At 42.8% G+C, this 13,885-nt stretch overlaps 1 protein-coding gene across 6 annotated transcripts in view; it reads left to right on the forward strand.

Annotated features, from left to right (window-relative positions):
- The window catches only part of DACH2 (dachshund family transcription factor 2), an 847,028-nt gene that overhangs the window by 627,366 nt on the left and 205,777 nt on the right, over positions 1–13,885 (forward strand). For all 6 annotated transcript variants that reach the window (XM_086918783.1, XM_086918784.1, XM_086918786.1 and 3 more), the window contains one exon: positions 8,803–8,975. In XM_086918783.1, coding sequence (XP_086774909.1) covers positions 8,803–8,975 — 173 coding nt within the window. The remainder of the gene's footprint in view (positions 1–8,802; positions 8,976–13,885) is intronic.

Below are 13,885 nucleotides of genomic sequence, written 5' to 3' on the forward strand. Positions count from 1 at the left end.
GTTAGTAGATTGCGCTAAAAGTCTCTGACCATTAGAACTTCAATCTTAGGACTGTTCATGTACCGTTAGCGCTCTTTCATCCAGTGGCTGACATGGCCCAAGCATAATGTAATGTGGTAAGGCACCCTGGAGAGTTATTCACTTCAAGGTCAATTTGGGGATCATCAACATTCATTTGGAAGTTAATCCGGGCCTATTCAAGAAGTGTGATTTTGAGTCTATGTGAAGATAGATATTTGTAGATACAGAAATCACAAGAGGGACGATCCTTGTGGTCCAAAAGAAGACATTGAGCCTGTGGATGATTCCCATGATCTGATGCTGATATTTTGAGTGTGGCTTCTGAGAAATTATGGATCAATTTCCAGGTGTGAGCTGATATGCCTGCCGGGTGTTAAACTTTTTCTTTCATGCTTGCATTATGGACTGTGTCATTGGCAAGAGAAATGACAAGGAGCATGAGAGCAGTCTAGTTGTTTTTTCTACCCTTCTGTCTTGGATATGTTCATTGGATGTTTCCAGATTATATCACCATTGCCCCTGCTTCTTTGCATTTCATGTATGTCATCATATACATGACAAGCAGATCAGAGATTAATCAAAGAAGCAACTTCTAAAGCCCACGGACAATAGCTGTACGGTTTGAGTTTGAAATGGTGCTCATACACAGCTGAATGCTCTTTTAACCCCTTCGCTGCTCATGACGAGCTCAGCTTGTGATGCAGTACACTGGTCGTGTGCTTATGACGAGCTGAGCTCGTCATGAATCATGGAATATAACAATTTCCAGCACAGGAGAGGAATCAGCTTAGCAGTCATGTAGTTAAGACCATTCTAAGGTGGTGTATATACTGATGACAATTAGGCATTAACCAAATAAAATATACATAGATAGCTAGTAAATACAGATACTGTGAAACACTAAGAAACTAAAATACAAAGAGTAAAAAGATGACCCGTTGCAGATCTCCATCCTGTCATGGAAGTACAACATAAGAATGATTTGGACTATTTTTGGAAGGCCCTATATATTTATTATAATATGGGGATTTTTCCAGATATGAGATCTAGGTTGTAAGCCTGGACCACCAAATTTGATGAATTGTGCTCTCTTAATAATTAAAGTGAAAGAAGGAAGAAGAGATTGAAGTGATAAAGTAATGGTGGAAGAAAGAGGAGAGTGTAGAATAGTTGATGTGTATATGAAAATCTAGGCAGAAAATTAGAAAATGTTTAAAACTTTAGCAAAGGAAAGATGAAGAGAAAAAAGTAGAAAGAAAATTCCTGTATATGAACATTAAATTCTGGAGAACCCAATGCTACATGGAGGCCTCCTGAAGCCTTATCATATCCTATGGCCAATTTCCAATTACCTTTTTTTACACGAGCCCCACCCATTTAAATATAGGCAATCACTGTCTAGCTATTGAAGCACACAACCCCTATCCCACACGGACAGATGCGCCACCGTACACCCTGGCTATGAATATTATTAGAACTAATACAAACCCTTCAAAAAATCATGGTGGGAATGAACCTGATTTCAGTGGACTTGAAACCATGAACTTGGGGGGCAATGGAGAGTTTGATAAAGTGTGTCCCAAGGGGAGGAGGGTGGGTGAGCGTGGGGCTTTGCCTCATGCCACAATCACAGACTGATTTAACAAAAATTGGCAAGTGTACTCGTTACAATGCACATATTACATATAATATAAGCAACAGCAAAAACTGCTAGACGTCTTCACAGTGCAGAGAAACATGGGATGATAAAGTTTGATGGCACCAGGGATCCTGCATCAGGACCCAATGAGGAGGCTCAGGCAGGTGATGGCAGACCACGACTGGTGATGTGCATATGCATGTGACTCAGAGACAAGGTTGGGATTAAGAAACATTGAACGCAAGGCTCTTTATTTAACTTTTGGTGACTAATGCATTGTAACTCACGTTTTGGAAAATCAGAACTTGCACAGTTCAGTCTTTCATACCATTGCGTATAAAAATCTAAAAGCTTTTCTTGGTCTTTGGCAGCAATGGCTTCCAGTGAGTTATTGGTGGCTGGCAGCAAGTAGCTCAGATAAGATGTGGGATTAAATGGTGGCCAGATGGCCTCAGCACAGGCAGTGCCACCATGTGGCTTGCTGAATTAAAATGCATCACTGCCGCTTTCTAAAGTAAGTGCAGGAGCAGAGAAATAAGTCAAGTGCCAATGCAGTTCACCTACAAGCAATAGCATAAATGAGTACTGGTCCCCTCAAGTGTCAATGGTGTCCACCGGCAACCACTGGCACAAATTAAGTACTAATTAGTAAGGGACGGAGGCACTCTTATTCGAAAAACAAGAAAGCCCCATTTATTGTTCTGTACAGTGTCATTATTGTGCTGTAACCCACCATGTGCCATATACTGTGACTGCCATGAGACTCAGGGTTGACCAGTTCATCTACGACAGTAATGTATGTATTGTATTGCAGCCTTTACATAAGGCTTCCTAAAGCTGGTGCGGTTGTGATTGAAGAAGTAAAGTCAGGGGTGTAACACTGGCTCCAGAAGCATCTGCAGCATGGGGGCCTCCAACCCTCCTGGGGCCCCGACACCTTTCGGAGGGGCCCCGACACCTTTCGGAGGGGCCCCATTCTGCCCGTGACCATTGAATATCTGTGGGATATGGGAGACTCAGGGGCCCCTCTTCACATTCTGCAAGGGAGTTCCATCATTTTACCTTACGCCACTGAGTGCAGCACTAAACACTGTAGTGTTGCTGCATTGGGTAGTGTGTCTGTACTACTGCAGCTCTAAGCTAAGATCAGTATCTCAAGATTTCCACATTTCTCTTTCCCCAGGATCTAGCTGCTTGTGCAGCAGGCAGCTATCTGTACATTGCAGTGCAGAAGGGCACATCTTTTGGAAAACAGAGTTCTCAGAATGCTCCAAAATTGGCTCGTGCTTTGCTGTTCTCAGAATAGCTTCTTTCAGACAGGCAGTTGACTCATTGGCAACCTTGGAAATTGATCACAGTTAGACATGCGGCAATAAATTATGCTAAATACATCTGTCAGATTCAAATAGTAATTAGTGGCCTACAAGGCGGGATGCTCTTTTATTTATGTTACCGAATGATCAAAAACCTGACCCTCGTTTAAGTCCTCACCTGTTTCAAATCTGAATATGCTCTTGAGCCACCCAGGCATGTTTTGAAGTCCTCACCTGCGATGAGCAGGCAATGTCTCTTATGTAATCTTCCAGCATTCCTATTGTAGGAAAGAATCTTTAAGCTATTCTCTGCAGGCATTTAGTTGCCATGGCTAACAACAACACGTAAGAAATAAAATGCAGTAACTGTACCAAGTGCTTGACATAATGTACAGCCGCTAAACTAAGTTTTTATTTTAATATAATGCTGTAATTCATTTGTGCACACAGTGCCACTTTTTGGCATAGTTTAAGCTGGCTGTGGCGGATTCTAGAAAATCAATTAGGCTTTATGCCTAAGATTTCCGCACATGTATTAATTTATTTGATTCCTCGGTGACCACTACAACCTTTTTATGTTTCTCTTTTTGTAAGCGAAGAACTTGGAGCCATGCGTTCCACTATGATTTGACGACCTAACAGGTTACAATCAGCCAAACTAAGTTGTTTCACTTGCGTTTCAAATGGGCAAAGTGCAGCACCATTGACTTAGTGGTGTCTTTGCATATTGTAGTAGACCTCTACAGCCTGATTCATTAAAGGTAATTGCGCTCGCAAAGGGCCAGATTCTGAGAATCTGGCCCTTTGCGAGTGCAATTTTTGCATTTAGGATTCATCATCCCAAATGCAAAACTCGGTAATAGCGAATTCGCAAATTTGCGAGGAATTACATTTAAGGAATCTCTATTTGAGATTCCTTAAATGCAATTCATCATTCATTTTCAAATTGCGAAATCGCAATTTCGGGCCGCTATTTATCGCGAGGTCAAACCTCGTGGTAAATAGCGAAAACTCAGAAAAATGCTTTTAAAAGCATTTTTCTGAGTTGCATGTTGCACACACAAATGTCCTTTGGACATGTGTGTGCGCAACCCTTGTTTATATTAGCATTTATGGGGTGCTACAGGGTGTCCTCTGGACACCCCTGGCACCCTTTAAATCGCTATCTTATTTGCGATTAGCTAATTGCTAATCGCAAATAAGGAATACTCCCCATTCATTCCTAAGAGCCTTTTGGCTCATAGGAATGAATGGGGAGTTATTCCTTATTTGCAATTAGCAATTTGCTAATCGCAAATAAGGAATCTGTAGGAATCGCAAAAAATGTTGCTATTCCTACATGAATCCCGTTTTGCGAGTCTGAAATAGCGATTCCTTATGATTCGCTATTTCAGACTCGCAAAATCTCCCAATGATGAATCAGGCTGCTAGTGCTTTAAATGGAAATATAGAGCACGCCTTTTCTCCCAAGAAGATGCCAGTACTCTCCCATTCAGTGTATTGCAGCAGTGCTGAGAAGTGCAGGCACTATCCCTTTCAAATTAAAGAAGTGCATCTTCTGTGTACTGGATAATACCTGCCTATTTAAAGCACTGATTTGACCTCAGCTCCGCTATGACCCCACATGTTTTCTAGAATGGCATGTAATGTGGTAGTCTTTCAAGTCAAGTTGTAGGATCAACGGTTTACCTTTGCCAATCATTGAACCACTCATGTTCTTTCCCCAAAACTTATATATAATATGTTTTCCTGTACCAAGTGCTTGAACTCTGAGGTTGTTGTGTTATGGGGGTGCAAGAGCAGAAAAGTAGGTTGGGTTCTATACTCTCTTGTTTACCCAAAAATTGTATAGTGCACGTCACCCTTTACCAGATGTCTGAATCCTGTCTAATCTCAACCTCAGCAGATTCACGGCAGGCTGTCTTCCGGGAGTAGAACATCCAACATTGGCAACTTATTTGAAGTTGTGCACGAGGCTTCGCATCAGGCTCAGGGGGCCACAAAGTCAGGAAGCTCTCCTCTCGACTCTAGAACCCAACCTACTTTGCTGCTCTTGCATCCCCACAACACAACAACCCCAGTGTTTAAGCATCTGGTTAAGGGTGAGGTGCTCTATATACTTTTTGGGCAAAGAACAAGAGGGTACAGAACCCAACCTACTTTGCTGCTCTTGCACCCCCACAACACAACAAACCCAGTATTTAAGATTAAACAAGTGGGTACTACACCACTCAACAATTTGAAACTGGAACCTTTATAGTCTTCTGCTATCTTATTTTCTCCCACACTGTGAGACATTATTATCTGAAGAAAAACCTAACCCTGATGAAGTCTGCATGGACGAAACACATTGGCTGGGCTGAAATGCAAATGTAAAAAGACTTCCATAAAATAGATTTGAAATTTACGTGCAAAATGCCTGAGGAATATCAATGGATGTTATTTGTTTCTGTGTCCTATTTGTTCCGGATTAAGCTTTATAGATTGAGTCATTGTATGCTCCTTATCACTGGTGTTCATCGGTGTTTGGATTTCTTGTGACTTTGAAGCAGCGGGGTCACGAAAAGTAGAGCATAGAGACATTAGGTAACAACTACAATTATACACTAGTGCAATATCTACTGGCCCACACTGCTAGTACTTATATTTTGTTTGTGCAAAGAAACATGTACTGTGTTTACCTCATCAAGGTACAATTTCATATGTTTGTTATTTCTAAGTAGCTTAAGAAGTGGTTTTATGGGATGATTCATTCTAGTTGGCTGGTGTATACACCAGGAGATCTCTTTCATTCTTATCACATATTGTTTTTCCAGTCATGAATGGCATAACAACATCCAGGAGAGATTCCACAAGATCTGTCCTAGTTTGGGAGCTGTCTTATCTATATCGCATGCCACAATACTATTGTACACAGCCCTACAAACTTTCCCCTATGGGCACGTCCATAATCACACTCAATATAAAAGGGTAGCCAGCATGCCAACTTGAATATATACGACCTATTTAGCTAAGAGTAAACTTGCATATTACAGTTAGAGAGTAGAAGACTTTAAGCTTCTACTCAAAACTTGGCCTCATATGCAGTCAGTGTGAGAGCTGTGGCTTCCTCACCCACCTAGGCGTTGAGCCTTGTAACCGTGGACTATCAGTGCTATTGCCTCCGCCAGGGAGAGAAGAAAACGAGATATGCAAGTGACATTACACTTTTCAAGTCCATCAACACCAAATTTATATATGTTCGTGGTATAAGGGTATTACAATATCATAGTTCCACATTTAGAAAGAACAAGGATAAGGTCCTGATGTGAACAAATAAAGGCATCAAAAGAAACCTAAAGTCTAACCTTATTAGTGTCTGGGAGAACTACTGCTTCACACAAAAAGGATAAACTGACATATTTTGCTTTCCTAGGAACATCTATGACTACTTCATGGGGTTTACTACGTTGCTAAAATGCAAAGGATACACCTCTTCTAAAGGTCAATAATTCCAAATTGTTTCCACATGAGATGTATTGTGTTGCTCTCATACAAATAAGAAACACTTTTAAGTATTGTGACCTTTCAGCCTCAAATGTCCACACCTTTGTATACTCTACCAAGTCAAACACCGTCCTCTGTTAATAAACAAATCGAAGAGGGTTGTTTCTTGATTATTTTCTAATTTCCCAATTGGTCACCAGTAGACGGAGACTACAGGCCTCCTCTGTTCTATAGTCCTCAGCCTCCCTATAAATCAATCTCGGAAATCTGATATCTTGCATTCTATATACCAGTCTTGCAATCATGTGATTAGGCCTCTAGGTCATTGAACAATTATAGTCTCCTTTTGTTTGAAAATAGTGATTAATTCTGCATTGAATGCCAGCTTGGCAATTGTGATGGACAAAGTGAGGCCACCTGGGTATACAGGACAATCAAGGGCCTCTGGTGACTCATGTCTCAATATCCTTTGATGCCACTCGGTACTTACCAAGAAGGCCCGGGAGTGTCTCCATCCTCAACCATCTAAAGTGATTGGGAGCCAGTCCTGTAAAAATTATACATGCAAGTGTGGAGCTCAGAGTCAAAACTGTATCGTGTTTTGCACTGTGACTTTGTGTCTGTCTAAACTCAAGTAAAAAAATGAAACATAACTGAGTCCATTAATATTTGCTCATTGGAAACAATTCCAGGGTCCCAAGAGATCTACCTGGAATGCATCTGGGGATTAAGACCTGCCTTGAAAACTTGGTACAGTTTAGACCACCAACCTCCTATGCAAAATGTGCCTGAAATGCTGCAGAAAGTAGAAAAAGATCTAATTATTGGTCTATCAGCATTTTTTCCTCATCAGTACATTTGAAACCCTTATGGAAATTACAGTGAGCATTGCTGGTAATTGTCTGATGGAACGGATGCATACTGACTAGCAGGCAGATAAGACTGTCCATCCGTGCCATCATCACTTTCTCCACATCTAGGTTTCAGTGTTATTGGTGTCTACTGCAGATGTGTCCGAAGCAGCAACATTAATCAACTTTCAACATCACATTATTTTTAAACTTTTAAAGTTTTGTGAAGGGAGGTGCATGAAATGTGTCTAAACATAGTGGGGTACTGGAAACTGGTTCACCCTGCCTTGAAGGCCACAGGAGGCAGTGGACATGTCGGTGCCTCTTAATACTACCCATTATCAGATGCTCAACACGGGCACGTGACATGCCTCACCTTCACCGCTAAGATTAGCCCCTGCAAGGTTAGCCCTCGCCATTTAGGTGCCTATGGGTGAGTTATGCCTCACTACATTACCCTGGAGCTGCAGGCCTCCTATGTTCCCATCTGCTTCCCTCCTGTCCCCTACTCTTACCCCATCACACTCACTGTAATATCTTTTGGCCAGCTGCTGTTATCTAGGTGCAGTCTGCCCAACATCAAGAAGCAGGACCTCTTGTAGCAGGAAAGCAGAGTCTGCAGGTGAGAAAACACTGTATTAGCGAAGTCATACAAAGCCCTAATACCTCGCCTGGCTTTGTTGAAAAAAAGTTTCCCAATTCCCCATAATTATTTGGCAACATTTTTACTTTCCCCTATCCCTGGTCTACAGGTTTTTATTGATATATTTTAAACCATAAGTCTTTCTTTAGATTTTTCCCGCTAGACTGGTTCATTGATCAATGTATTTCCAACCAGTTCACTTTTATTTCGACCAGGACCACCACTTGAAGTGAGCTTATCTCACAAGAGGTGCTACTCTATAAAAAAAAAAAGCTCTGACACAACGTTGTGTAACTTTGATGGTTCTCTTTTGCTATAGACAAAATAATTCAAATATGTTTCTTAGACCTCGTTTTTTGGGGTAAAATGTTACGAATGTGTTTTAATGATAAAAAAACCCAGGGCAAACAGAAATAAAATAAACAATCCACATTTAAACAAATAATTGATTACAAAGCCATGCACAAAATAAGATGAGGAGAAAGAGCTCATTACAAAGTGACACAAATTCATAGAATTACAAATAATGTGACAGAAATATTTGCAGCCTCATAGGAATAACCCATTCTGACAACTGAAATGTTACGCGTGCGTGAAAGGGCACAATCTTTGCTCCTAACTATATATTCGACTTCAGAGTTAGACCCCTGCCTTTACATCTAAACGCAGGTGCTTATAGGCCTTCTGTTTTTGATATAAGATGGGTATTTCATCTGGAAATATCGCACACAGACGTCTTTTGAACATCATTCACGATGGTTTAAACCTCTGAGTTGTACATGAACGTGTTTTAAGAGCAGCATTTGTAAAGACAAACTACTTTTTTAACATTCACACCATTTCTTTTAGGGTTAGATTTGCCATTCATGATGATGCCCCACCCCCTCCTTCCTGTCAGCCTACCTCCTGCGTCAGTTGCCATGGCAATGAACCAGATGAACCACCTCAACACCATAGCTAACATGGCTGCCGCGGCTCAGATGCACAGTCCCCTATCCAGAGTGGGGGCCTCTGTGATCAAGGTAAGCGCCACGAGACGCTCTTTTGAAAACACTGTCCGTTTCCATGCAGTTCGTGCTCACGCCCGGGCATTTCATGTGAAGAAAGGCGGGATTCCATTGTAAACATGCTTTCGTTTCATCCACAGTTTCATTTGTATTCCATGCATTCAAGGAAAAGAAGCTCCATTTAACAGTTATCTTCAGCGTTTGGCATAACGTAGACATTAAACCCAATTAGTCGTTACACTTTTCATTAAACAGGTCTAATTACGATGATAAGATTGTGGTGCATGTGATCAGTGTGCAAATATATATTTTCATTGTGATGCAGTTAAATGAAATGAATTTGTTTTTGTTCTTTCTCGGTGCTTTGAAGCACAAAATCGACAATTTTTTTTTAGCTTTGTCTGTTGCTCAAGCGAGCCTGCAAATCTGTCTAATTAATTACTGAAAATATAGTGAAAACAACGGCCAGGGTTATTCTAGATAAGATTATGTTGCTAAGTAGTTTGATGACCTGCTTTGCCTCACACATCTCCAGATTTCGCAAATCAGCTTTTCAAATACTTTCCTCTGTCTTTGATTTATACTGGCCAAGGCTGTTTTATCGCGCACTTGAATGATGTCACTGTTCATTTTTATTTCTCCTTTGCCATTTAGCGGTAGGCTGCCCTACCGATATATGCGTGATCAGCAAAGTTAACATTTAGAGCCTCAGCATGAAATGTCATAACTATGAAATTTTGATTTCGACTGACAGGGGCCCTGTAAATGAAAAAGAGCTTCCATTACCGTAGACCCAAGAATACCTTTCTTGTCAGCCATCAAATAGGAGATTTTATGTTGAACACTGAAAAGCCCAGGAACCCCAAAGTTGGTGGCAATTATCTAACTGTGAGGAGAGAACAGTGGCAAAAAAATGCAAAAGGCTGGAACATTAAAGATACAGCTGAAAGCTAATAAAAGACAGTTAAAATGAGCAGTGTAAAGTGATGCTCTGTACATAATGGAGAGTTTACTTTGAAGTAAGTTCTTTGATATCAGTGAATATGGGAAAACAATAGATGATGGGTGAAACCATTGAAGTAACTCATCCACTGTTAGTTTTTTAGGCCACATTCCAGTCCATCATTTTTTTGCTTGCAGTCCCTCTACATACAGTGGCCAACCATAGGCAATCAATTTTCAGCCGCAATAGCTATGTCTCCTGTGTATGGAAACAGAAAGAACCCTAAATATATTTTGACTGTTTAGGGGCTCGTCAGTGAGGTGCACCTTGTCATTGGATACTGTAAGCCCCAGGACCAGTGTCTAAGCTTATATATCTTAATTAGGCTGCCTTATTCAGAAACACAAAAGAGCAAGGATGGACTGGTTCAAATAATTTCAACCACTGATAAATACTCCATGTACATCCAGTCGATCACTTTTCCCCTCTCTCTGCCACTACAGAATTCTTCTACAGAATGTCCCTCCCATACAAGATCAGTCTACAAGTCTAGGCTGAGCTGCTAGGCCAGGCCTCATTCAAATGAGAGCAGAAAGAACTTCAGATGTGTTTCGGCCTCATTGTTGTTGTGCAGCTTATGCCTCAGGGCACAGGGACCTACGGAATGCATGTTTGGTCATACTGGGCACACACGAGAAGTCTCACTGGGGAGTCAGGGGATAAGGAGCACTGACCTGCTTGTGCTTATTAGTGAACCACAGAGATGCCTAGATATACATTTGTTGTCTTGGTGGGGTTTAAGCCTTGATGATGCATACATAGGACGGGTGTGCTTGGATCTTAATGCAGTGATAATGAGCATGAGGAAGGGACAGTTTTTTGTACTTTAAAAGGGTGACATTTGCCTATTGCCCAGAATATATCGTACTGATGCAGATGTGTACTATACAAATACCAGCAACAGGGCCCTATGGAAGAGGTTCAACAATTCAGCATTGCACTTATGCCAGTTTGGACCTACGGACCCTAGTATGGTTCTCGGCAGTCCCACATTACATTTTAAGTCAAGCTGTAGTATATCTCTTACCTGTCCCCTCTTCTTGCTCAGAGTTAGGTAGTAATGGCTTCTGCCGTCATATCACATGGTGGGCAAAAGTAAAAGAAGTTAGTAAACAATGGAGGACATCACACAGATTATGGAGGACATCACAAAGATTAAGGAAACTGCAGGATATTATACTTTTAACTACGTGGGATCTAAACTGGCTAACATGCCAAATATCTTCAGAGCTTAATGTTTCAGCTCTTCCGCCACGACCATTGAATTTGCGGTAGAGTCCCTTTGTTGATTTATTTCACTAAAACTTGAAGTAAAGCCTAGGTAGATGAGCTTACATGGTTTGATAATAGTTTTTGTACATGTTTGGTTTATTTCTCTCTTGTTTTACGTTGTGTCTTAATGCTGATTTCCCCAAGTGGAAGATTGCAGATCCCTTTAAAGACAAGTGCAATTGCAACCCTATCCCCACCCAGACCCCACCCTGCAGCATGAGCAAGCACCCACAACAAGCAATGTGGTGCAACAACACCTCCATTATTCTAGGAGTGAGCTCAGGACTTTACTTGCCTCTACCAGGGATTTTGACTTGTATTGGAGTTTTTCAAGTACAGGCACTGGAGGTGCATTCTTCTCAGTGCTTTGTAATGCACAGTGTTATTCTGGAGAAGTGTTTGAATTCACATTTTCCTGCATTTTTAAGCTTTGTCCCACTTGTTCCCCTCATGCCGCGAGCAGATAGCTACAAGAAGTGTTGCACTTGCACAAATTCGCATTTTTAGAGAAGATGCGCTGTTACCTAGACCCTAATCTCAATGTTACTTTTGTCAAGAACGACGGGTGAGGTATATGATAGTGCCTGCAGGGATTCTCTTTGGGGAGTTCATACTGGGAAGTGGCTTCAGCGAATGTGTTTAGAACATCTGAAAGGTTTGAGAAAGTCACTTTCGTTTCAGTCACACAAGAGATTAAGCAGGAAACTCCTGGAACTGTTTCCCAATGGAGTCAATGATGTTTATTTTTTATGTAGACGATGGATAACATATGCATATTATAAAGAAGTCAACTAACAATTAAAAAGAGCAAAGATAGGTATTCATTTAATGGGAACCAATCTTCTCCCACTTGTAAAAAAGCAGATAATGAAGTTTTGCTTGAAAGTATTTGGTGTACCTTACATCAATGAATGCGGATTCACGCATCTAGCCAATGTTTATCTTTTCACTGTTGGACTTTTGATTGTAATATATTTTCGGAGTGGATTAAAGTTCATTCCTTTTCTATGTCTATTACTTGGCCTCCATGCACACGTCTTATCCCCTCGTTTGTGGATATTCTAATGCCATTTATATGAGATGGGTCCATCGAGGTCCTAAGCCATATTCAACCCTAGGAAGGTAGAAAGTATCAGGAACTGGTTCTTGTGTTCTTCTTTCAGCATTTCTCCATAGACCCCTACACCAACAACTCAGCTTTCTTTGAGGATGACATTCCTAGTTGAAAATAGAAATTGAAACATGATTTACTTCTATCCATAATTATTGTGGTGCATGATGTCATTGCATTTCTCAAAATTCTCAATGTTGAGGAGCCAAGATGGCGGCGGAGACGGACGTGTAGTCGCCCGGCTCCCCAACCCTGTGATTCCTGCGCCACTATCCTGACCTTAATCCTGCCACGGAGCGGTCGCAGGAGGACGAGAGAAACACGCTGATCCCGGGGGTGTTTCCCCGGTGTCCCCACCTGCCCGCTAGCTGAAGAAATCGCGGTGCTGCTGCGATCGCCATTACCGAGCCCTGAGACCGGACCCAGTGTTGCTTTGTTCTGCCGGGGACGGCGGACCCCCTGGGATCGACGGTGGAGCAGCTTTGATATCCCTCTCCCGCCGGCCTGGCGGTTGTGCTGGCGTCTGCTTTGACCCCCCTCTATTGAACGGTGAGCCTCGACCGATTGTGGGTCTGAATTGGCGTCCCTCCTCGGTGCGGCGCCGGGGTGAGTCGCGCTTCTCCTCTCCTGTCCGGACGGACCTGGCTGCCTTGGATTGCCCTGCGCGTCTCCCTCTTGGAGCCCGCACGAGGGGGGCTCCTGTGTGTCGTTACCTGTCGGTGGCTGACCCGCGTCCCGCTGGGGCCGCATTTGCGCTGTCCGTGTATGCTGGCCGGGGGGACCGGAGAACTCCTCGGGATGCTTAGCATGGCGGCTGCTCCCCCTACAGAACTGGCGGACGGCATCTTGGCTCCTGACTGGCCTGCCCCACACAGTCTCCATGAAAAAGTGGATTGTCTCGATGACCCCAGGACTGTGGAGACGGTAGAACGCCAGCCTGTTTTCACCAATGCCTCTGTTTTTGCCGCGATCTCCGCCTTGAGGGAGGACTGGCGCAAATGTTCCCAAGCGCTTGGGGCAAAATTGGATGGAGTCGCTACTGGATTGGGGAATGTTCTGAATGTCGGTTCTTCCTGCTGCACCGAGCGCCCCCCCCCCTGCATGGACGACGCTACATTGATTCCGCTGAATTGTACAATGGAGCAGCTTCCACATAGTGCTTACTCCAGCGGACCGTCGTTAGCCTCGCCTGTGGAGGCTACATTGTTTCCCATCCTGCCACGGTCCCCGCACTCGGATACTGTGTTGCTGTGTGTGTGCAAGGTTCGGCTGGCACGGCAACTGTCTACGTTGATTGTAATTGACACGCACGGTGCACCCTCACTGAGTTATTTTTTGCTACTACAGTCTGACATTGGGACGGTTTGTTTCTGGTATGCCATCAATGTGTGGGATGGGAGAGGTCCATTTTGTGCTTGGGGAACTTTGTTTTATCGATGGCGGCCATCTTACCCCTTTGTCCATGCGGGGGCGGGACTACCTCCGATGCCATGCTCAGGGGGACGATTGAGATCCGGCCAGGGTTAGGGAGGTCCTCTC

Source organism: Lissotriton vulgaris, chromosome 4_1 (genome assembly GCF_964263255.1).
Source record: "Lissotriton vulgaris chromosome 4_1, aLisVul1.2, whole genome shotgun sequence".
Classification (NCBI taxonomy): domain Eukaryota; kingdom Metazoa; phylum Chordata; class Amphibia; order Caudata; family Salamandridae; genus Lissotriton; species Lissotriton vulgaris.